Source organism: Nyctereutes procyonoides, unplaced genomic scaffold, assembly GCF_905146905.1.
Source record: "Nyctereutes procyonoides isolate TBG_1078 unplaced genomic scaffold, NYPRO_anot_genome, whole genome shotgun sequence".
Classification (NCBI taxonomy): domain Eukaryota; kingdom Metazoa; phylum Chordata; class Mammalia; order Carnivora; family Canidae; genus Nyctereutes; species Nyctereutes procyonoides.
Genome location: NW_026575125.1, coordinates 45,986,204 through 46,012,172, shown reverse-complemented (window position 1 = coordinate 46,012,172; position 25,969 = coordinate 45,986,204). Strand labels below are relative to the sequence as shown.

General features: G+C 44.9%; 1 protein-coding gene across 1 annotated transcript in view; it reads right to left on the bottom strand.

Moving 5' to 3' along the window:
* Positions 1–4,496: 4,496 nt before the first annotated feature.
* Positions 4,497–25,969, bottom strand: part of GNL3L (G protein nucleolar 3 like) — a 33,629-nt gene continuing 12,156 nt past the window's right edge. Inside the window, exons 6-16 of the mRNA XM_055338625.1 lie at positions 25,436–25,519; positions 25,133–25,268; positions 24,129–24,232; positions 22,283–22,427; positions 19,612–19,699; positions 18,904–19,078; positions 18,669–18,811; positions 18,022–18,158; positions 9,465–9,592; positions 6,434–6,653; positions 4,497–4,840 (exon numbers count right to left, since the gene is read on the bottom strand). Of these exons, the coding sequence (XP_055194600.1) occupies positions 4,758–4,840; positions 6,434–6,653; positions 9,465–9,592; positions 18,022–18,158; positions 18,669–18,811; positions 18,904–19,078; positions 19,612–19,699; positions 22,283–22,427; positions 24,129–24,232; positions 25,133–25,268; positions 25,436–25,519 (1,443 nt within the window). The 3' untranslated portion in view covers positions 4,497–4,757. The remainder of the gene's footprint in view (positions 4,841–6,433; positions 6,654–9,464; positions 9,593–18,021; positions 18,159–18,668; positions 18,812–18,903; positions 19,079–19,611; positions 19,700–22,282; positions 22,428–24,128; positions 24,233–25,132; positions 25,269–25,435; positions 25,520–25,969) is intronic.

The following is a 25,969-nucleotide window of genomic DNA, read 5'->3' as shown; positions in this document are numbered from 1 at the left end:
CACAGAGAAATGGAAAAACATCTGTGCTCACGGATTGGAAGAACAAATATTGTAAAATGTCTATGCTACCCAGAGCAATCTACACATTCAATGCAATCCCTATCAAAAATACTTTCAGCATTTTTCAGAGTTGGAACAAACAATCCTAAAATTTGTATGGAACCAGAAAAGACCCTGAATAGCCAAAGGAATGTTGAAAAGAAAATCAAAGCTGGAGGCATCACAATTCCAGATTTCAAGCTGTATTACAAAGCTATAATCATCATGACAGTATGGTCCTGACACAAAAACAGGCACATTGATCAATGGAACAGAACAGAAAACCCAGAACTCTATGGTCAAGTAATCTTCAACAAAGCAGGAAAGAATATACAATGGGAAAAAAAGTCTCTTCAACAAATGGTGTTGGGAAAATTGGACAGCCACACTCAGAAGAATGACACTGGACCACTTTCTTATACTGTATAAAAAAATAGGCTCAAATATTAAATGTGAGACAGGAATCCATCAAAATCCTAGAGGGAAACTGAGGCAACAACCTCTTTGACCTCGGACGACACAACTTCTGGCTAGACACGTCTCCAAAGGCCATGGAAACAAAAGTAAAAATGAACTATTGGGACCTTGGCAAGATAAAAAGCTTTTGCACAGCAAAGGAAACAGTTAACAAAACTAAAAGGCAACCTCTGGAATGGGAGAGGATATTTACAAATGTCATACCAGTTAAAGGGCTAGTATCGAAAATCTATAAGGAACTTATCAAACTTAACAGCCAAAAAACAAAAAATCCAGTCAAGAAATGGGCATTAGATATGAAAAGACATTTCTCCAAAGACATATAAATGGCCAACATCACAAGAACAAACGTTCAACATCACTCGGCATCAAGGAAATACAAATCAAAACTACCATAAGATAGCACCTCACACCGGTCAGAATGGCTAAAATTAACAAGTTAGGAAATTACAGATGTTGGCAAGGATACAGACAGAGAAAGCCTCATACACTTTTGGTGGGAATGCAAACTGGTACAGCCACTCTGGAAAACAGTATGGAGGTTCCTCAAAAAGTTAAAAATAGAGCTACCCTACAGCCCAGCAATTGCACTATTAGGTATTTATCCAAAAGATACAAACGTAGTGATCTGAAGGAGCACATGCACCCCAAATGTTATAGCAACAATGTCCACGATAGCCAAAATATGGAAAGAACCCAGATGTCCATCAACACATCTTCTTTATCAATTCATATACATATGTATATATATACAATGGAATATTACTCAGCCATCAGAATGAAATCTTGCCATTTGCAATGATGTGGATGGAACTACAGGGTATTATGCTAAGGGAAATAAGTCAGTCAAAGAAAGACAAATACCATATGGTTTCACTCATATCATATGTGGAATTTAATTAACAAAACAGATGAACATAGGGGAAGGGAAGGAAAAAATAAAATAAGATGAAAACAGAGAGGGAGGGAAACCATGAGAGATGCTGCACTTTAGGAAACAAACTGAGGGTTGCTGGAGAGGAGATGGGTAGGGGGATGGGGTAACTGGGTGATGGGCATTAAGGAGGGCATGTGGTGTAATGAGTGCTGGGTGTTATATGCAACTAATGAATCACTGAACTCTGCCTCTGAAACTAATTATTCAGTATATGTTAACTAAATTGAATTTAAATAAAAAAAACATTTTAAATGAGGCTGGGGCACCTGGGTGGTGCAGTACTTTTAGTGTCCAACTCTTGGTTTTACTTCACGTCATGATCTCAGGGTCATGAGGTCTCATGACTGTGTCAGGCTCCATGCTCAAACCAAAGTCTGCTTAAGATTCTGCCTCCCTCTCCCTCGGTCCCTCCCCTCCCCACACTCATATTCTCTTTCTCAAAAAAAATTTAAAAAAAAAACTTTTTTTTTAAATGAGGGAAAGGAAAAAAATTAAAATGAGGGAAAGGGGCACCTGGGTGGCTCAGTTGGTTAAGCATCTGCCTTCAGCTCAGGTCATGATCCCAGGGTCCTGGGATTGAGCCCCACGTCAGGCTCCCTGCTCAACTGGGAGCCTGCTTCTCCCTCTCCCTCTGCCTGCCGCTCCCCCTGCTTGTGCTCTTTCTCTCTTTGTCAAATAAATAAAAATCTTTTTTAAAAATTAGGGGAAAGACTCAAGAAACACTTTTTTTAAAAAGTTGTGATGTGGCACCCAGGTGGCTGACTCTTGGTTTCAGCTCAGGTTATGATCTTGGGGTCATGAGATGTAGCCCCACATCAGGCACCTATCATTGGGGAAGCTGCTTAAAATTATCTCCCTCTCTCTGTCCCTCCCACCCCAGATCTCTAAAATAAATCCTTAAAAAAAATAAAAAATAATAAAAAGTTGTGATATGTTGTAGAGAATTTGGGGTCCCACATTCTTATCCTGACATGACTGCTTTAGTTCTTGTTTAAGCCAAATCATGTTCCCATGCTTTTTTTTTTAAGTAAGCTCTATGCCTGGCACAGGGCCTGAACTCACCAAGAGACAAGTTGCATACTCTACTGAGCCAGCCAGGCACCACTCCCATGCTCTTTCTTACTCAAGATACCTCTTATGTCTAGAGGTTACCAGTATCTCTTAGGAGCACTAGAAAACATTTTAAATGTTCAACTATGAGGGGCATGTGGGTGGCTCAGTGGTTGAATGTCTGCCTTTGGCTCAGGTCATGATCCCAGGATCGAGTCCCACAGAAGGGTCCCCACAGGGAACCTGCTTCTCCCCCTGCCTATGTCTCTGCCTGTGACTCTCATTAATAAATAAATAAAATCTTTTTTAAAATGCTCAACTATGGGGAATCCCTGGGTGGCTCAGCGGTTTAGCCTGCCTTCACCCCAGGGAGTGATCCTGGAGTCCCGGGATCGAGTACTGCATCGGGCTCTCTGCATGGAGCCTTCTTCTCCCTCTGCCTGTGCCTCTGCCTCTCTCTCTGTGTGTCTCTCATGAATAAATTTTAAAAATTTAAAAATAAAAATAAATAAAAAATAAAAATGTCCAAATATGAAATGCCATAGAAGTTGTAAAATGGCCTTAGCTTTAGCTATCTATATCCCATTTTTCATTGTAACATTATTTACCTACCAGGAGAGTTTGATAATGAGATAGTGTGTAATAAATTGAACCCCATCCAAAAGGACTTGAAGTGGGATTTTTAGCAAGACCGTTTTTTTAAACTGACAAAAGAATGCATTCAAAGGGCTTGATAATAGAGGCTGGCACCCCTTAGGCCCAGTAGGTGCTTAATTAATGTTAAGGAGATAGTATAATGCAGAGGAAAGAACCCACACACAGCTTTTTATCACCTCTGGGTTCCAATCCTGGCATCAACACTTAGTATGTCTTAAGTATGTCCTAACAGCTTCCTTGAGCCTGTTGATCTTTCCTATGGAGAGACTAATCCCTTACTGGCAGATCTGTATGGAGGGTTAAAGGAGCTAACAGGTTTCCAGGGTTTGGTGTAATTTGTGCTCAAGTAGTACTTAATTATGTTCTTTGGCTAGAATGGAGTGGGCTGTACTTTCCTGCCAATCAGTCTGCAGCCTGCTCCAGTCCATCATGTCGTTCTGCTCTTAAGGATTTGAATAGGTAAATTAGGAGGTGACTGAGATGTGGCTATGGGTTTAAAGATGACATGGAAGTTTGGGGTTGGGAGAAAAGACTGAAGGGATCTAAAAGCCACTCCCTTCCAATATGTTCAGTTTCAGGTAGATTGCTGGGAAAGAGATCATGTGCACAACCCAAACCCTGGTGAAGTAAGATGATTGCGTTCCTGGGGCCATCTACTCCAATCCCCTCCTGAGGGCCTCCTGACACTCTTTGATGGGGTAGGCCCCCTATAGGTGGCTAAATGTATTTTAATGGGGTATAATTATCATTTCAGCCAAAGGACCCCCAATATAGCAGCCCCCTTGAAGATACAGGCTGTGAATAAATGGTACCAGAACCCTCTTGAATCACAGAATTCAAATGCTGGTGCTAGATGAGAAGTGGTCATGGAAGGTTGGGGCCTCAGTTCAAGGGATTCCCCCAACCTAGTCTGCCTGGAAATGCCCCAAGGAGTGGTTTGCCCCTAACACATCTAGCCACCCTACCAACAGGCATCTTGTTTTCCCTTCATGCAAACAATGTGGAGCTTACCACACTTCAGCAACTAACCAGGCTTATGGTTCTCTTCTTCCCTCTATCCTATCCCCAGACCCTTCCAGAGACAAGACTCATCACTGTTCCCCCTATTGTTACTGACACCCAGGTGAGGATCTACAAACTTGATGGAAGATGAATAGTCTACAGCCCATCACAGGAATGTCTTGCTGCTGAGATCTATTGCCGACTGATAAAGAAATCGTCACCCATTCAGGGACCCCCAGGTCTACCAGCAGCCTTGCCTCTAGTTTCCCATGTAGCTGTTCAAGAGGGTTTTGTGAGTTATTCCTCTAGACCAACCTACAGGATGAGGGCTAAATTGTTAGCATCAGGGATCTGGTAATTTTATTTCTCTTGTAAAACAGAATAGAGGTTAAATAAAGGCTATGGGGCTTGCTAGTTTCAGCAACTTGGAACTCTTTTTCTTGAAGAATGGAGGCGACAGTGAGAAGAGGCATGGTGGGTGAGTTCTTTGAATATGCAGGTACTTCATGGAGAAACACACCATTTCATCTGTATTCCTCCATCCCACTGGAACTGGTGCTTGGAGGGACAAGGGAGGGGGGTGAGATAAGTCGGATCAGTCACTAGCACTGTCATCAGTGTTGCCAGAGAGGTCGAGGACAGACATCATGGAATCAGATAACTTGCTGGCGAGTTTATCTGCAGATGGAGAAATACAGGCAGTCACTTGGAGGCTGGCTTGCCAACAGGAGGCCTGCAGGACCTGGACTATTGTCTACCTTGGTCTACATCAAACTCCCAAACTGGCTCACTTACCTCCAACAGTAAACAAAACAACTGCGGGGAGGGGGTCTTGGGAGCCAGTGTGCAATCTCAGAGGTAGACCCATTTGTCTACCTGTGAAATGATCACTCTAATATAGTTTCTATCTCAGAGTGTAAGACTCACTGGGCTCCAAGTATGTTTATCCCTTCCTAGTATCAAAACAGCAATTTTCTTTCACTGTGTTGAGCTTAACACTCTAACATTACCCTCAAAGCTCTCACAGCAAAGTGGCAGCATGGATGGAGAGGCTTTAAGGCTGAATGCTCACCTCTCATCCTCCAGCCATACCCTGTTGTTCTTCAGGATTCCCCTCAGACATCATCTACTCCAGGAAGCCTTCTCTGATCACCATCTGGGTTAGGTTCACCAGGCTGAGTTAAGTTTCCTTACTCTGCTTTCTTTGTCTATGAATACTCTGTGTTGCCAATGTCTATTTTCTTATTTCTTCCTCATTTCCTTGTAATAAGACCAGGAGGAATTCAAGGGTAATTCATTTCCAGATTCCCAGCACACACTGTGAAACCAGGCCAAGAGCAAAGAATTGGACTTATGGGGTCAATCAATCCTAGGTTTACATTCTGGCTCCATTAAATACTAGTTGTTTTACCCTGAGTGTGCCCTTTAATGTCTCTGGGCCTCAGTTTCCTCACTTACCAATGGGGGTAAGACTTGCAATGAGTCAGTGAAGATTGGTATAGCATTAAGACCTAAATTAGCCAATTACACAACAGACCACCATTAAAATGAAGGAAGAAGTTCTTTTGTGAACTGACATTAAATGGAAACATGATGTGGCAAAGCTATGTTCAGGTAACTAGTGTTTGCATAGAAAAAGAGAACAAAAATATATAGATATGTGCCTCTGTACTTATCTCAGGAATTGAGATAGAAGAATTTAACTGGTCACCTCTGTGAGGAATCCTAGATGACTGGGAGACTGGAAGGAGACAAACATTTCACTGTATATCCTTTTCTACCTTTTGAATTTTGAGTACATTGTTTATGGATAAAATAAACATTATATATGACCTGTAGGCTTCCTAACACATGGAAAACAGCTAAGAAATAAATGGTGGCTACGTGGCACAGAGACTAGGCCAATAGTTCTTCAAGTGTGGTTCCTGGAGGAGCAGAATCAGCATCAACCAGGAACCAGTTAGCAACACAAATACTCCGGCCCCATGGCCAACATATTCAATCAGAAACTCCAGGGTTGAGTCCCAGAAATCTGTGTCTTAACAAGCCTTCCAGGTAATTCTAACAATAGTTTTAGAAAACTATTTTAGAAAAGCTAAAGTTTGAAAACCACTATGCTAGTAAGTGAGCCTCCTAACCCATCCCTGCTCCTTAACCAGGGTTAGCCTGGCACTGGACACATGGAAATGCTCATTCAGGAGCGCCTAATCAAGGCCCAAGGGGGCGCTTTTTTGGAGCCTGGGAAAGAGGGGTATGGTCAGATGCCCCCACCAGTACGCTTCTGCATCTTCTTCTTATTCTTCAGGGCAGATGCAAGAGCCTGGCCCTGCTGCAGGGGGTCTGTCTCCATGATCTTCTGCAGCACTGGGCGGCGGTCCACAGGGCAGACGTCCACCACGCTATTGTTCCTGGGGCAGTGGTCCACATTGCGTTTAGCCCACCCCATCTGATGTCGGTTTGGATTGGTGCAATACCCAGTAAGTTCTCCAATCTAGAGAGAGAGGGGACAACAGTAAGGTCTGGGGCCCCAGAGTACCACCAAAGACTTCTGCAGAGGAGACAGGAACAGGTTTGGTTAAGAAGAGGAAGCCTAGAGCCACATAGAACTAAGCTCCCAAGTCTGGCTCTATCACAAACTAGAAGGTGCTTAGTTAATCTCTCAGCTGCAGTTGGCTCATTTGTCAAATAAGATACACAATGGATAGCTTGCATGGCTTTGATAAGAATAAAATAAAAAAGCAGTTACTCGATCAATGACAATTGGTATTATGATTCTTTCCTCAAGTAACCCTTCAGTCTTACTCAATTTAATAAATATTTTCTGACATCTATTCTGTGCCCAGCTCTATGTGGGGAAATGTTGAAGAAATGAGTCAGATGCAGTCCCATCTTTGAGAAGCAACCGGTCTAAAGAGGATACAACCAACCCACAACACAGGCCAAGTCAGGGTATGTTAAGTGCCCACCAGAAAGACACAGCAAAAGTGGCAGAGGCCATGGGGAAGGCAGTGGTCAACATGCTTCTACTGGTGAGAAGGTCATTCCTCACTGTGAACAATGGAAAAGCACAGAACATACCTGAGCACCCGAAAGGGTACCTGCCTGGCTGGCACAGACATGGGTCCATATGGGTAATAAAAGCTAATATTGATAGAAAGCTCACCATGTGCCAGGTACCATTCTAAGCACACACAAATGTATGTGTGTGTATACATAAATATGTATACACACACACACACACACACACATTAACTCATTTAATCCTTGCAACAATGCTATAACAAACAAAGCACCTAAGGTTACATAGCTGGTAAACAGAATAAATAAGAACCCTAGCAGTGAGGCTTATATGTATGTATGACAACTCACTACACTACAGTGGGGAAAAGGCAAAGCTACCAACCTATACAACTCTGGGGTTACAGCAGGGGGCACCATTCACAATATGGCACAGTTGTACAATGGTATCTCTGAGAGTTGTACAATGAAATGGTCCTGCTCAGGTTCCCTGAACCTGAGTCTGGAACCTCTAACATAGAGCAGGGAAGTACTGTAGGTCCCTAAGGAAAAATGGTATATTCTGGGGCTTATGGGCTCATTTGGAAATATCACCAGAGGATGGCCTTAAACAGACAACTTTACACTGGTTTTCCTGTAAGCACCAAGGGAACCTTTAAAACTATGTGAGAATGAGAATGGCATGATTCTTGTCATTACCTCATCAACTCTTATAGAATACAGCTGAGTTTTCCTTCCTAGACCCCCTGCCTCTACCCTGGTCCCTTTCTTTCTAACCTGATTTTCACTATGGCTGCCTGGGTGAGACAGTTCTAATACACAAACCTGACCATGTCATTTCCTTGCTTAAGAAACCCTTCCAGGGGATCCCTGGGTGGCACAGCGGTTTAGCGCCTTCCTTTGGCCCAGGGCGCGATCCTGGAGACCCAGGATCGAATCCCACGTCGGGTTCCCGGTGCATGGAGCCTGCTTCTCCCTCTGCCTATGTCTCTGCCTCTCTCTCTCTCTCTCTCTCTCTCTGTGACTATCATAAATAAATAAAAATTAAAAAAAAGAAACCCTTCCAGATAGTATGTAGCCATCAGAAACAAAGAATGGCTCTTTAAGTAATCAGGTGAAACAATCTATAAAATGAATTTGTAGGTGAAATGAACAAAATGCAGAACAATCAAATAGCATGCTGTTATTTGAATTAAAATAGATCTCTGCATCTGCATATATATACATATGTATATACATAAAGATGGAATAGCTAGAAAAGGACATTCAAATCTGCTAATAGTGACTGCCTCCAAGGAGGGGACAGGTAGCTGGGAGATAGTTGCAGGAGAGAAACTTATTTTTCACTGCATACCCTTTAGTACCTAAATTTTATACCACGTACACACATTACCTAGTCAAAAAATAAATAAAAGGGAAAGAATATTTTAAATAAACAAAATAGGGGGAAAAAAGACTTTTTGACAGAAAAAAATAACCAACTTTCAGGGTCTTCCTAATACCCATGGTTTAAAGTCAAATTCAAGCATGTTATGTATGATCTGATTCCAGAATCTTTCCTTGCATCCACTCTCATTCCAACCACCCCACACCACTAACGTTTCCCCTAAACACTACTTTTTTGGGCCTCGGCATAAGCAATGGCTAAGCTCCTCACCAAACTGTAACCTCCCAGAGGGCAGAGATAGGGTAACTGGCAGAAGAAGCTGAAAAAGCCTCCAGAAATCACAGCATGGCATTATGACTTAATCATACAGGTATAGGGAACCATGGAGCCATGACAGAGGAGGTGACATGGTCAGACTGGGCTGTTAGAAACCATGGGACATATATCCAGGTGAGAAAGGGTTAGAAGCTTAGACCAGTTGTTATAGAAATGGTAGGGATCAAAAGAAGCTGATAGCTTCTCAAGAGACTTAGGAGGGAGAAGCCATAGTACTTGCTGACTAACTGTATGGGCTACTGGATACTAGTTGGAGGGAGGAGTCAGGGGTACCCAGGTTTGCAACTTGAAAAACTGAGTGGCTGAATGGGGATACCTGTTCTCTAGGTTGGAGCCAGGCTGGAAAAACTGCCTGAGAGAGCAAGCATCCTCCTTGGACTTGCCATTGCCTAGTAAAAGATGCACATTACCTGATGCCCAGGAGCCCACAGGGAATGAGTGAATGACCTACATCTCCCCAACATTATAGGCAGACCTTGTGGGAGCAAGGCAGAAGGGACCGACCACTCCCTAGAGCCCTGGGAAGAGGAGAGGGTTACCATGAAGAAAGGGAGCAGGTACCTTATACACGGTGGTTTTATTTTCCATGGCATCTGCTATTTTCACCATCGGAGAATGGAGCCACTTGATCTCCATTTCGAGCGGGTCCATGTCACCCAACAGTTCATCTGATTCTCCAGTGGCCAAGCCTTTAACACAACCAACACCACTGTCAGGGCTCTAGCTCCTCCCTGCTGCCAGCACCCCCCGCCCCAATATCAGGCCTCAGTGGAAAGGATATGTGGAGCTGCCCAAGGGAGTTGGGAGAGAAGGGCTTTTTCATTTCTGATGGGAGGCCACATGACAAAAGATTAAAGGCATGGGTTTTGCAGTAGGGCATTCACCTGCTGGGAGCTGGTCTAGGAGCCTTAGCTTCCTCATCTGGAAAATGAGAACACCACAAGCCTATGACTTGGGGCTGCCCTCACAGGAGAGGACACTTGAAACGCACTGGCCTAAGACACTGCTCAGTAAATGGCAGCCACTGGGTTTCCTTCCAGGACCAGGCCTCCCCACCTGCCTCCTGGCCCCTTGCCTGGAGATGGCCTCCACTGCAAACCATTCATGTACCCACTGCCTTGGGCCCATAGTATCCTCCCACTTACTTCCAAACTTTGTCTTCATCCCCTTCTAATTCCTACTCACTCTTCAAGATACAACACTAGGGCCAATTCCTCTAGAAATTTCTCACCATTAACCTCTCACTCTCCTCAATTTCCCCGACCCACCTACTTCCAAACTTTGTCTTAATCTCCTTCTAATTCCTACTCACTCTTCAAGATACAACACTAGGGCCAACTCCTCTAGAAAACTCTCGCCATTAACTTTTCCCTCTCCTCAATTTCCCAGACCTCAATCTTTTGCCAAAGTACATTCTCATTATGGAGTCCCCCTTGCCCTCACATGCAGCCATGATCAAGCATCATCATAGGAACATGAGCTCTAATTCCTCCCAACCATCTACTTGGTAGAAGAGGGAAGTAAAGTTTCAGAAAGAGAAATGACTTGCTAGCAGCCATGTGGGGAATAAACTCTGAAGTAGACAAGTCCTCTTGTTCTCATCGCTAATCTAAGGACACAAAAAAGCCCAGAGAAGAAAAGGCCTCAAGAGAAATGGAGAAACCAGACAGAGGAGGGGCAAGATGGCGGAAGAGTACGGTCCCCAAATCACCTGTCCCCACCAAATTACCTAGATAACCTTCAAATCATCCTGAAAATCTACGAATTCGGCCTGAGATTTAAAGAGAGACCAGCTGGAATGCTACAGTGAGAAGAGTTCGCGCTTCTATCAAGGTAGGAAGACGGGGAAAAAGAAATAAAGAAACAAAAGGCATCCGAGGGGGAGGGGCCCCGCGAGGAGCCGGGCTGAGGCCCGGGCGAGTGCCCACAGGACAGGAGAGCCCCGTCCCCCCCCCGGAGAAGCAGGAGCTGCACCAACCTTCCCGGGGGAAAGGCGCCCGCAGGGAGTTAGAGCAGGACCCCAGGAGGGCGGGGATGCCCCCGGGCTCCCTGGGAAACTAACAGACACCTGCGCCCCGGGAGAGTGCGCCGAGCTCCCTAAGGGCTGCAGCGCGCACACGTTGACCCGGGAGCTGCTCGGAGGGGCTCGGGTGGCGGCTCCGCGGAGGGGGCTGCAGGGGGGGAGCAGCTCGGCGGCGGCGGCTCGGGTGGAGGAAGAGGCTCCATGCGGAGGGGGCTGCGCGGGTGGGCGCAGCTCGGAGGGGCTAGAGCGGCTCCGCGAGTGGCGGCTGCGCGACCGGGAGCGCGAATCAAACAGCGCAGGCCCCGGAGCACAGGGCGCCAGGACACAGCCCAGGATCCGGCCTCCCCCCAGGACAGGCAGAGGCCGGGAGGGCCCAGGACAGCAAGGACGCTCCTGCCCTGAGCTGAGCAGATCAGCGGCCCCGGCCCGGAGCCTCCAGGCCCTGCAGACTGAGAGCCCCGAAGTTACTGCGGGGGCTGAATCCAGGCTTCCAGAGCTGCCGTAACCACTGTGGCTGTTCCTCCTGGGGCCTCACGGGGTAAACAACCCCCACTGAGCCCTGCAGCAGGCAGGGGGCAGAGCAGCTCCCCCAAGTGCTAACACCTGAAAATCAGCACAGCAGGCCCCTCCCCCAGAAGACCAGCTAGACAGAACAGTTCCAGGGGAAGTCAAGGGACTTAAAGTCTACAGATTCAGAAGATACTCCCCCGTGTTTTTTGTTTTTTTTCTTTTTACTTTTTTCTTTTATTTTTGATTTCTGATTGCTTCCCCCACCCCCCTTTTTTTCACCTTTCTTTCTTTTTCTTTCTCATTTTCTTCTCTTTTTTTCACTTTTTTCTTCTATTTCTTTTTTCTTTTTCTCTTTTCTTTCCTTCTCTCTCTTTCTCTCCTTTTCCCAGTACAACTTGTTTTTGGCCACTCTGCACTGAGCAAAATGACTAGAAGGAAAACCTCACCTCAAAAGAAAGAATCAGAAACAGTCCTCTCTCCCACAGAGTTACAAAATCTGGATTACAATTCAATGTCATAAAGCCAATTCAGAAGCACTATTATACAGCTACTGGTGGCTCAAGAAAAAAGCATTAAGGCCTCACGAGACTTCATGACTGCAGAATTTAGATCCAATCAGGCAGAAATTAAAAATCAATTGAATGAGATGCAATCCAAACTAGAAGTCCTAACGACGAGGGTTAACGAGGTGGAAGAACGAGTGAGTGACATAGAAGACAAGTTAATGGCAAAGAGGGAAACTGAGGAAAAAACAGACAGACAATTAAAAGACCATGAAGACAGATTAAGGGAAATAAATGAGAGCCTAAGGAAGAAAAACCTACGTTTAATTGGGATGCCCGAGGGCGCTGAAAGGGACAGAGGGCCAGAATATGTATTTGAACAAATCCTAGCTGAAAACTTTCCCAGTCTGGGAAGGGAAACAGGCATTCAGATCCAGGAAATAGATCCCCCCTAAAATCAATAAAAACCGTTCAACACCTCGACATTTAATAGTGAAGCTTGCAAATTCCAAAGATAAGGAGAAGATCCTTAAAGCAGCAAGAGACAAGAAGTCCCTGACTTTCATGGGGAGGAATATTAGGGTAACAGAAGACCTCTCCACAGAGACCTGGCAGGCCAGAAAGGGCTGGCAGGATATATTCAGGGTCCGAAATAAGAAGAACATGCAACCAAGAATACTTTATCCAGGAAGGCTCTCATTCAAAATGGAAGGAGAGATAAAGAGCTTCCAAGACAGGCAGGAACTGAAAGAATATGTGACCTCCAAACCAGCTCTGCAAGAAATTTTAAGGGGGACTCTTAAAATTCCCCTTTAAGAAGTTCAGTGGAACAATCCACAAAAACAAGGACTAAATAGATATCATGATGACACTAAACTCATATCTGTCAATAGTAACTCTGGGGATCCCTGGGTGGCGCAGTGGTTTAGCGCCTGCCTTTGGCCCAGGGTGGGATCCTGGAGACCTGGGATCGAATCCCACGTCGGGCTCCCAGTGCATGGAGCCTGCTTCTCCCTCTGTCTGTGTCTCTGCCTCTCTCCCTCTCTGTGTGACTATCATAAATAAATAAAAAATTTAAAAAAAGTAACTCTGAACGTGAACGGGCGTAATGACCCCATCAAAAGGCGCAGGGTTTCAGACTGGATAAAAGAGCAGGGCCCATCTATTTGCTGTCTACAAGAGACTCATTTTAGACAGAAGGACACCTACAACCTGAAAATAAAAGGTTGGAGAACCATTTACCATTCAAATGGTTCTCAAAAGAAAGCAGGGGTAGCCATCCTTATATCAGATAAACTAAAATTTACCCCGAAGACTGTAGTGAGAGATGAAGAGGGACACTATCTCATACTTAAAGGATCTATCCAACAAGAGGACTTAACAGTCCTCGATATATATGCCCCGAATGTGGGAGCTGCCAAATACTTAAACCAATTATTAACCAAAGTGAAGAAATACTTAGATAATAATACACTTATACTGGTGACTTCAATCTAGCTCTTTCTACCCTCGATAGGTCTTCTAAGAACAACATCTCCAAAGAAACGAGAGCTTTAAATGATACACTGGACCAGATAGATTTCACAGATATCTACAGAACTTTACATCCACACTCAACTGAATACACATTCTTCTCAAGTGCACATGGAACTTTCTCCAGAATAGACCACATGCTGGGTCACAAATCGGGTCTGAACCGATACCAAAAGATTGGGATTGTCCCCTGCATATTCTCAGACCATAATGCCTTGAAATTAGAACTAAATCACAAGAAGTTTGGAAGGACATCAAACACGTGGAGGTTAAGGACCATCCTGCTAAAAGATAAAAGGGTCAACCAGGAAATTAAGGAAAAATTAAAAAGATTCATGGAAACTAATGAGAATGAAGATACAACCGTTAAAAATCTTTGGGATGCAGCAAAAGCAGTCCTGAGGGGGAAATACATCGCAATACAAGCATCCATCCAAAAACTGGAAAGAACTCAAATACAAAAGCTAACCTTACACATAAAGGAGCTAGAGAAGAAGCAGCAAATCGACCCGACGCCCAGCAGAAGAAGAGAGTTAATTAAAATTCGAGCAGAACTCAATGAAATTGACACCAGAAGAACTGTGGAACAGATCAATAGAACCAGGAGTTGGTTCTTTGAAAGAATTAATAAGATAGATAAACCATTAGCCAACCTTATTAAAAAGAAGACAGAGAAGACTCAAATTAATAAAATCATGAATGAGAAAGGAGAGATCACTACCAACACCAAGGAAATACAAACGATTTTAAAAACATATTATGAACAGCTCTACGCCAATAAATTAGGCAATCTAGAAGAAATGGACGCATTCCTGGAAAGCCACAAACTACCAAAACTGGAACAGGAAGAAATAGAAAACCTGAACAGGCCAATAACCAGGGAGGAAATTGAAGCAGTCATCAAAAACCTCCCAAGACACAAGAGTCCAGGGCCAGATGGCTTCCCAGGGGAATTCTATCAAACGTTTAAAGAAGAAATCATACCTATTCTACTAAAGCTGTTTGGAAAGACAGAAAGAGATGGAGTACTTCCAAATTCATTCTGAGGCCAGCATCACCTTAATTCCAAAACCAGACAAAGACCCCACCAAAAAGGAGAATTACAGACCAATATCCCTGATGAACATGGATGCAAAAATTCTCAACAGGATACTAGCCAATAGGATCCAACAACACATTAAGAAAATTATTCACCATGACCAAGTAGGATTTATCCCCGGGACACAAGGCTGGTTCAACACTCGTAAAACAATCAATGTGATTCATCATATCAGCAAGAGAAAAACCAAGAACCATATGATCCTCTCATTAGATGCAGAGAAAGCATTTGACAAAATACAGCATCCATTCCTGATCAAAACTCTTCAGAGTGTAGGGATAGAGGGATCTTTCCTCGACATCTTAAAAGCCATCTACGAAAAGCCCACAGCAAATATCATTCTCAATGGGGAAGCACTGGGAGCCTTTCCCCTAAGATCAGGAACAAGACAGGGATGTCCACTCTCACCACTGCTATTCAACATAGTACTGGAAGTCCTAGCCTCAGCAATCAGACAACAAAAAGACATTAAAGGCATTCAAATTGGCAAAGAAGAAGTCAAACAATCCGTCTTCGCCGATGACATGATACTCTACATAGAAAACCCAAAAGCCTCTACCCCAAGATTGCTAGAACTCATACAGCAATTTGGTAGCGTGGCAGGATACAAAATCAATGCCCAGAAATCAATGGCATTCCTATACACTAACAATGAGACTGAAGAAAGAGAAATTAAGGAGTCAATCCCATTTACAATTGCACCCAAAAGCATAAGATACCTAGGAATAAACCTAACCAAAGAGGTAAAGGATCTATACCCTAAAAACTATAGAACACTTCTGAAAGAAATTGAGGAAGACACAAAGAGATGGAAAAATATTCCATGCTCATGGATTGGCAGAATTAATATTGTGAAAATGTCAATGCTACCCAGGGCAATTTACACGTTCAATGCAATCCCTATCAAAATACCATGGACTTTTTTCAGAGACTTAAAACAAATTATTTTAAGATTTGTGTGGAATCAGAAAAGACCCCGAATAGCCAGGGGAATTTTAAAAAAGAAAACCATAGCTGGGGGCATCACAATGCCAGATTTCAGGTTGTACTACAAAGCTGTGGTCATCAAGACAGTGTGGTACTGGCACAAAAACAGACACATAGACCAATGGAACAGAATAGAGAATCCAGAAATGGACCCTGAACTTTATGGTCAACTAATATTCGACAAAGGAGGAAAGACGATCCACTGGAAGAAAGACAGTCTCTTCAATAAATGGTGCTGGGAAAATTGGTCATCCACATGCAGAAGAATGAAACTAGACCACTCTCTTGCACCATACACAAAGATAAACTCAAAATGGATGAAAGATTTAAATGTGAGACAAGACTCCATCAAAATCCTAGAGGAGAACACAGGCAACACCCTTTTTGAACTTGGCCACAGTAACTTCTTGCAAGATACATCCACGAGAACAAAAGAAACAAAAGCAAAAATGAACTATTGGGACTTCATCAAGATAAGAAGCTTTTGCACAGCAAAGGATACAGTCAACAAAACTCAAAGACAACCTACAGAATGGGAGAAGATATTTGCAAATAACATATCAGATAAAGGGCTAGTTTCCAAAATCTATAAAGAACTTATTAAACTCAACACCAAAGAAACAAACAATCCAATCATGAAATGGGCAAAAGACATGAAGAGAAATCTCACAGAGGAAGACATAGACATGGCCAACATGCACATGAGAAAATGCTCTGCATCACTTGCCATCAGGGAAATACAAATCAAAACCACAATGAGATACCACCTCACACCAGTGAGAATGGGGAAAATTAATAAGGCAGGAAACAACAAATGTTGGAGAGGATGCGGAGAAAAGGGAACCCTCTTACACTGTTGGTGGGAATGTGAACTGGTGCAGCCACTCTGGAAAACTGTGTGGAGGTTCCTCAAAGAATTAAAAATAGACCTGCCCTACGACCCAGCAATTGCACTGTTAGGGATTTACCCCGAAGATTCAGATGCAATGAAACGCCGGGGCACCTGCACCCCGATGTTTCTAGCAGCCATGTCCACAATAGCCAAACTGTGGAAGGAGCCTCGGTGCCCATCGAAAGATGAATGGATAAAGAAGATGTGGTTTATGTATACAATGGAATATTACTCAGCCATTAGAAACAACAAATACCCACCATTTGCTTCAACGTGGATGGAACTGGAGGGTATTATGCTGAGTGAAGTAAGTCAATCGGAGAAGGACAAACAGTGTATGTTCTCACTCATTTGGGGAATATGAATAATAGTGAAGGGGAATATAAGGGAAGGGAGAAGAAATGTGTGGGAGATATCAGAAAGGGACACAGAACATAAAGACTTCTAACTCTGGGAAATGAACTAGGGGTGGTGGAAGGGGAGGAGGGCGGGGGGTGGGGGTGAATGGGTGACGGGCACGGAGGGGGACACTTGACGGGATGAGCACTGGGTGTTATTCTGTATGTTGGTAAATTGAACACCAATAAAAATTAATTTATTAAAAAAAAAGAGAGAAATGGAGAAACCAGAAGCCAGGCCAGCCAGGCCTTTTTCCACCATCCAAGGGTCTACAAACAGGTCCAAAGAGCACTGGGCACCTTTCCAAGTTGGAGTAGAAAGGAGGCAGGAGCCATAAGCCAAGGTTGCAAATGGTAGTATCTGAAGAGATCATATTTCCTATAGAAGTTTCTCAAAGCCACAGCTCTGTACCCCAGCAAATGATCATCTTAATAACAACTAATATTCACCAAGCATGTAGTATAAGCCAAGCACTGCTCTGAGTGTTTTTATGAATTAAATATGTGTTTGTGACCATCTTATTGGGTAAGTGCTACTGTCCCCATTTTACAGTTGATGTCACTGAGACATGGCGAAATTAACTGTCGCATCATGGAGCTAACAAGAAATAATACTTGAACTTGAATCCAGGCAATCCCTTCTTTGAACCCTTAGCTACTCTGAGCTGGGATAGTCTTAAGACTATGGGGCAAAAGAGTTGCTTTGAATGCCACCTCTGTCTGCCACTGATCGTGCACCATTCAGGAAATACCAGCCTTCTATGACTCAGATGTCTCCCCACCAATGGGAGAGAGGACAAAAATCTAGGAATAGACATACAGTAGCTGAGGCAAAGCCTAGGGCAACATGAGGGAAGGGGTTTTGAAAAGAAGTATTTTAGTCCGCTCTAGGTCCCAGGAGATGGGGAAAAGACCCACACATTTCCTGAGCACCTCACTGTATACACAGAACTTTGCTGACTTTTTTCCCTATCTACCAAGAGCCCACAACCACCCCCATGGCCCAGATTAGAATTCTCCACCTTGTGGGAGGAAACACTAAATTTAGATTGGTTAAACAATTTGCCCAAAGCCAGAGTAGGGCCAGGGCAGGGGAAGGTCAAACATGGGATCTGGTGTTGGGTCTGGGGGCTCCCATCCAGGGTAAGACAAAGTACTTACACCCCTACTTACATTCCATGGTGTCTTCGTTGGCCTGCTCAGTATCTTCAATGTCAAAAACTTCAGTCATCTCCTTAATGATCTCAGCACTGAGATGGGCAGGCAGAGTGTGGGTGGCAGGTGGAAGTGTGTAGAAGCTGATCTTCCCGCTGCATTGGGAGATAGGAGGAAATTGGTAAGGTCATTAAGAGAACAAATGACCAAAGAGAGAATGAGTTAGAAACAAGTCAGAAACAACGAGGAACAAGAAAATCCACAGAAGCTTCTGAACAACAAGAGGTTAGGTTGCTGGATCGTCACTGGCCAGAAATTCCTGACCAGGACATGACCTGGTGCCTTCACTTTCCCCCAGGAAACAGGATGTCAGGCTGCCCCACTGCTGCAATAAGCACAGATGTACCCCCTTATGGAGCCTCTCAGCAGGTCTACCCTTACGTTCTTTTTTTAAAATTTTTATTTATTTATGATAGTTACACACACACAGAGAGAGAGAGAGAGGCAGAGACATAGGCAGAGGGAGAAGCAGGCTCCATGCACCGGGAGCCCGATGTGGGATTTGATCCTGGGTCTCCAGGATCGCGCCCTGGGCCAAAGGCAGGCGCCAAACCGCTGCGCCACCCAGGGATCCCCCTTACCTTACTTCTTAGCCCTCTCCTCACCTCACCCAGTCAGCTAAAACAGCTTTGGCTGCCTGCTCGTGACTGTATACGCCTCCTTTCTTCTTCTTCCCCAAGCGGTGAGCCACTGCAGTCAGAAAGTGCTCAGTGGTCTGGAACCCGGAGATGCCATAATAATTGGAAATCTGGTGAAGAGAGGAAGAAAAGAAATCATGAGGAAAAAATGAAGGGCCCTTGGAGTGGGGTGGGGCAGGGCAGGAGCAAGTGCCTTCTGTACCTCCTCCAGGTTACAGCGTTGCAAGATGGTCTCTACCGGGGTCACAGGGTCTGCCAAATTCTGCACTTGGACGCAGTTGCGCAGGATGGTGCCAACCTCTGAGTTTGGTCCTGGGACAATGCCTGGGGCATCCAGCAGCCTGATGAACTTATCCAGATAGACCTCCTGCATGAACCTAGGACAGGAAAGAGGAGATAAAAGAGAATGTAGGACACTGATGAGCTGGGATGTATCTGGTATCCCTTAATCCCCAGACACAGCTGAGAAAGGGGTGAGGAGCAGAGAGCATACATATAGATGAAGATAGAGAGATGTGGGGCTGGGGGCTCTTGGGTCTACAGACCTGGGACTCATTCTAGTCTAGTCCCTACCACTGGGGACTGAGCTGCCAGACTGTGGGCAAGTTTCTGACTTACTGAGCCTCCACTGCTTCATCTAGGAAGTGCAGTTGCTTATCTATACCTATACCCCAATATTGCATGACTGCTAAGAATCTTCAAGGAGCTGAGGGGGGAAGTACCCAGCTGTGTCCCTGGCCCACACCTAGGATGTACCAGGTAAATGGGGACTGTTAGTGAGAGTCCCATGCCAAGGTAAGAATAAGAGGCTGGGCCAAGATAAGGAAAGGGGCAGGGGCCAAAGTCATGAAAGATAGAGAAATGGTAGGGTCAAGGAGCAGTGGACTGGTGGAGCAGGCAGGTAACTTACTTGGTGACGCCAGGAACAGCTCCCACACTACACGCTCGGCTGCGCTTCAGACTATTGATCAAGCTGCTCTTCCCAACATTAGGAAGACCTACAAAGGAGTAGCAGATGGCTCAGAGCAGGAAGAGCCCTCAGGAACATTTTGGCCAGCTTACACATGGGTGATCCATGCTGGGACAATGACCAAGCTATGGCACAGCCAAAAACAGAATCTGGCCTCCTGCCTTCCCATCCCAGGTCCTGAGCAAGCCCCAATATGGCCTAGCTACCCCTTTCCTCCATTTGTGAGCATACTGAGTACACATGACCCTCTCACTAGATATGACACTCACCTCCCACCTCCCACCAGCCAGGGAAAGGTGCTCAATGCAAAGCCTCTGTAACATGATCCAACAGAAGGTTGACATCAAGAAATGTCTGTGAAACAGAGAACCATCTGTCCTGGTGTCAAATTCACCTGGTAGGGGGTTGGGAGAGCCCTCTCCAGATGTCATTCTCTCTGAGCAGCTGTCTGCCTGTGGTATATGTTTCTCTGTTGAGGCATCTGTGAGCACCTCCAGGCGTGCGGACATCTTTGTGTGCTACTCTCTCACCAGGTCTCTCATTCTCACTATTCTCCTTCTCTGTGTGCCAGAATTTATGCATAGACTGCTCTCTCATGGACGTACCTGTATGTGTGCACTCCTGGTGTGTGGAAGTCTCTGTACATCATCCACGTGCCCTTGCACATATATGTGTGTATGCAAGCACACATCTCTTGGTTGTTCTCGTACTAAATATCACTGTTTTTTCCATGGTGACTTTCTCCTGCTCAGTCTTTTTCACTACCATACATTTCTTTCTCTGTGTATAGCTCTAAGCACCTTTCTCTGCTGGTTTGTCTCTTTATCTCTCATTCTGGCAATGGTCTTTCTGATTCTCCCCACCCCACCAACTCTGCCTCTCTAATTCCCTCAGCACCAACTTCTCCCGGCCTCCTTCTGTGCTCCTTCTCTCCATGGGCTTGTCTCTGTAGGCCTCTTTGTACGTGTCTCACTGTGCCTTCTGTCTCTGTCTGCATATTCCCAACCCTCTCTCTGTCTCTATGTCTCTGTGAATATCTATCTCATCACAGACACGTTTGTGCATTTGTCTCCCTCTGTGGCTCTGGGCATGTGACTGTGTCTGAGGGTCCAGCGCATCTGGGTTGCATGTGTCTCTCTGTGCCTCTATCTTCTTGTGGGGAGCAGAACATATGAGAAGGATTTGGGTGTGCATGTGTGCTACCTCTGGGTCTGAACAGGTCTGCACCAGTGTAGATCCATACGTGTACTGGTGGATCTGAATGTGTTCATAGGGGTGTGTGTGTGTGTGTGTGTGTGTGTGTGTGTGTGTGTGTTGTGTATTACACCATGTCTACCTCTTTACTCCTGGCTCCTTCCATGCGCCCTGTCCTCTGAAGCTCTCTATCTCTGCATCTGCCTATCTCTCTCATTCTTTCTTTGGTATGCATGTCTGCCTCTCTATATGCACGAAGTATCTAGCCCTTGTGTCTCTATGCACACTGCCTGTCTCTATAGTCCTTCTGGTATCTTTTTGTGATTGGTATCTCCCTCTCTACCTGCCTCTGTCATTTAAACTTATCTTTCCTTTCCACTCCCCACCAATCCCATCATTTCCCAGTTATCTTTTTTTAAGATATTTATTTATTTGAGAGAAAGAGAGAGAGCAAGCATGAGAGAAAAAGAGAACACAAGCAGGGGGAGCAGCAAGCAGAGGGAGAGGGAGAAGCAGACTCCCCGCTAAGCAGAGAGTCTACTTGGGACTTGATCCCAGGACTGCAGGATCATGACCAGAGCCGAAGGCAGATGCTTAACCGACTGAGCCATCCAGGTGCCCACCCAGTTCTTTTTCTAGGTCTATTCAGGTCTGTCTATCTATACCATTTTCTCAGTGTCCAGTTCTCTCGAATATCTTTTTCTTTTGGCCTCGCTTCCTCTCTCTGACAGTCTATCTCTTCTTCTCTCAATTTCCCTATCCTCTTCCCCATCACCCTTCCCTCACTACCCTAGGTTCCAGACAGGTCCAGGTTTGAGTATCAGCTCTACCTTTTATATATATATATAAATTTATTTTTTATTGGTGTTCAATTTGCCAACATATAGAATAACACCCAGTGCTCATCCCATCAAGTGCCCCCCTCAGTGGCCATCACCCAGTCACCCCCACCCCCCGCCCACCTCCCTTTCTACCACCCCTAGTTCGTTTCCCAGAGTTAGGAGTCTCTCATGTTCTGTCTCCCTTTCTGATATTTCCCGCTCTACCTTGTCTCACACAGAGCTGACCCCCACAAGTCCCTTTGCCTTCTCTGGGCCTCAGTGTTCTTATCTGTAAAAGGGATATATATTCACTCCTCCCCCCATCCCACAGCTCTGGTAGGATGAGAAGACACAATGTCCAAGCATAACCGTGTGTATTTGGTCCACGTTTCTAATACTCCATGCATGGTGGTGATTCTCAGTATGCCTTCCTATGTCCTCCACCAATACACATTACAAATCATAAAACCATTCTCTAACCATTCATAACCCTCTCTTCCCTACCAGGGTAACACAAAGCTCCCAGAATCCTTTTCCCAGTGAAAGCTCTGCCCAAGGAAGGAGCCTAGGCCCCATGGCCTCCCCACAGGCCTTACCCACAACACCCACACGGATATGGGTGCGCACTTCACCAAGGCGGCAATAGTTCCCCAAAACCCTCATGAGGTTTTCAGCTCCAAAGCAGGCTTTGCTTTTCAGCAGTGACTCAGAGGCCTGATCCACTGGCACAGTGCAACGATTCTGGAAAACAAGGGGTATTATACAAGAGGCATCAGGTGGGAAATGTAGTCTGACTCCAGATTTCCAACTTTCAGTGAAACCTTCAGGACCACCTCCCTGTGATCGCTGAGACCCCAAGGCTGAAACAGAGGGCTTCTCACACAGGCCCTGAATACCTGCCATTTCCCTGCTTGCACAAGGCCTGTTTTTCCATGGTCGTGTCTTCAATCTTCTCTGTCCCTAACTCTCTCTAGACATACTTATCTGTGGCCTCCCTCAGCAGGGTAAGGATGGCACCCTAGCATCTAGCCAGCAGCTCTGCCTCTCACCGGTGTGTGTGTGCATCAAGTTCTGCTTCCCTTCTCTGCGTCTCAGTGCCCTCATCCACAAAATGGAGACACTGCCCTCCCTGCCTTTGGTAGGAAGATAGTGTCTGGCCCATAGGCTACCTTCCCTTAACTCCTCACACAAGACAAGGCCATTCCAGCCTCCATCTCCTTACTCCTGATGCCACCTCCTCTGCCCACAATGCCATTCCATCTCTTCCTCTTTCCTCACCCACCATGGCATTGCAAAATACGAATTAAGCTAAATATCCATCAGTAAGAAATAGTTTGAGGAAATATATCCTTAAAAGTGGAATACAAATGAAAGAGAGCTGTTAGAAGGGATGCTCACCATATTTCTGTCACCAAGAAGGCCAAAAATTATAAATGAGAGGTCAGGTTTCTCCCAAATGAGTCAAGATTAAAATGTTTAATGATATCAGATGTTGGAAAGGATGTAGGGAAAACAGCCCTCTCGCACATTCATCTACCCTAGCAGGAGGAAGATAAATTGGTACAGCCACTGAAAGGCAATTTGTCAGTGTCTAGGAAAATGTAAAATACATAGCCACTCCACCTCTCAGTACCCAACCTATATAAATACTCGCCTACCAGCCATGATAACATGTGCAAGGGTATATGTTAAAGTACTGATTATAATGATTAAAAATTCCAAACTAAGTTTATTTAGCATCAAAAAAGTGCATCTCTAAAGAAAATTGCCAAAAGAAACATGCCCCAGGATGACACATAGGACACTACATATATATACAGCACAGAAAAACATCTGAAAGGATACACACCAAGCTAACAATGGTAGTTACACCTGGGTATGGATAAAGGAAACTAGAATTAAGGGTATTGGCAAAAGGGTATTTAAACTGTCTGTAACTGTTTTTATTTTTTTTCTACTTTATTTTTTCATAAATACTAAGTTCTACACCTGGTGCAAAGTTGAAAAATGTCCCCCAGCAGCCAGTTTCTGTCTTCAGAAGCAACCAGTGTTTCTGTAATACTTTTAACATTTTACAAAGAAACTGTATTTCTATGTTAATTACATAATTAGAAAGTAGAGTGATTTGTGTTAAAGAGAAAAATTAAGGTGTCTGGTTTTAAAAGCTAACACATAGCTAACTGTATTTTCCAAATTTTCTATGGACAGTATGTATTATCTTCATATCTAGAAAAAAAAAAAACCTTCCCAAAAAGCTAAAATGTAGGGAGGAATAAAGTAAAACAAATATTAAAAGGTCATCTAGTAAGGCAAAAAGCTCAAAGTTGAAGGCCCAGTTCAATTACCAAAGGGCTGGGGATCCCAGTCCAAGTCATGATCCTCCAACCCTGGCCCCAGGCTACCCTGAAAGAGGCTAGCTAGATGCCCCTGGCCCCAGCTTACCAGGTTTTTGACCTGATGCTGAGTGCTGGCCTTGAAAGCCACTGTTGGCAGCTCATTCCGAAGGTAATCCAGCCACTTCTCCACAATCTCTTTGGGGACCAGATCTGGGGAAAATAGAAACACATAGGACTAGTAAGGAGAACATCACTTCGATGGCTCACGCCAAAGATACATCCACCCACATCCAAGGCTAGGCCCACCTCCTGCCAACAGATGTCAGTACCTGTCCAGCTGTCCCTGGCCCTATCAGTACCTGTCCAGCTCCCAGGTTAGAATTAGAAAGAAAAGTCCAGTCTAGGGAGGGGGCCAGTTGGCCCTCCCTGAGGGGAACTCTGTCCCTTGAGGAAAATGGGCAAATTAGCTGTTTGGTCCCAGATGGCTTCCTTCCAAGCCAGGCTTCCTAAAGATTGCATTTCCCATCCTCTCTGTGGATCATTCTAGGTTGGGCCAAATGTCAAGAATAACTCTGACAAGAATATGGCTACCATTTGTGAAGTACTAACCATGCATATACCAAGCACTTTATCATTAATTCTCACAACAACCCAGTGAGATTGGGACAATCACAGCCCATTTTACAGCTAAAGAAATGGAAACTCTCAGGTGATACGACTTGTCCAAGATCCCAGAGAAAACTGACAGTACAAATGGAATAAGACCAAGACCTCAGTGACTCCTGGGCTCATGTGCTCTTCTGCCCTGGTCTGTGGGTTCCAGCTTGGAGTCACAGAAACTCTCCAGGGTTGACCAATAAGGCTCAAAATGGCAAGAACAAGGGACTGAAAGAAAGACAGGCTTGGACTCCATCCCCAACTTCTGCCAAACTGTGTGTGTGTGTCTTTAAAAAAGTGATTTCACCTCTTAGATTCCTGGCTTTAAAAACTGAACATGAATTCCTCACCTTACACAACCACTGAGTTGCTGAGTCCCAGCATCTGGTCTGAGCTAGTCTTTCAAGAGGGTCTGGCCCCTGCCCTGCCTTACCAATTCTGCCCAACACCCACCAATCTTGTTCAAGACCAGGACCAGTTTCTTGTTGCCTTCTGCCTGCAGGACATCTTCCTCCATTTGGAAGCAGCGGCAGCCCAGTGGGTCCCTGGCATCCAGAACTTCCAAAATCACATCAGAATATTCTACCACCTGCAGGGCAAAGGACAGGGGATGAAGGCAGGCAAAGGACTGGGTGTGAATCATACAGGCCCATAAAAGAAAAGGTCTCCATCTCAGTCAGGAAAAACAGAAATGGAGAGGAGATGGGATGGGATTGGTACCCTCTCTAAAGAGTCTTAAGAAATGGGCCCTCATACCTTACGGAACTCCTTGTAATAAGCCTTCCTTGTAGCCTCATCATCCAACTGAGGAAACATATTTAATTCCTGTAAAACTTCCTCCTAAAGGAAAAAAAAGAGAGAAGAAATGGTTCAGGGAGGAAAGAGAGAGTGAAAGCCAGGACTTTGGAAACCATGAGAGGCTGGGGGAGCCACAGGAATCCCAGCCCACCAAAGAGTAACTGACCAGCCAATAAAGCTGGGAACTGGAAGAATGGAAGCAATCATATGATGCATGTGTATGCTATGTTTAAGTATGTGTTCAAGCACTAGCTAGGGACCTGAGTGTGCACCTGTGTGTACAAGGAAGGAATATGAGAGGGAGGTATAAGTGAAAAAAAACAACCCATGTGGGAACATGAGATGGGGGAGGCAAAACATGCACTTTATGTTAGAAAAGGAACTTTGAACTAGAAAGGGCATATTCTGTGAGATGAGAATGTACATCAGAAGGGCAGTAAGAAGTCCAAGAAGGAAGATGGCATCCCTCTCACATACACTCTTCTGTTGACC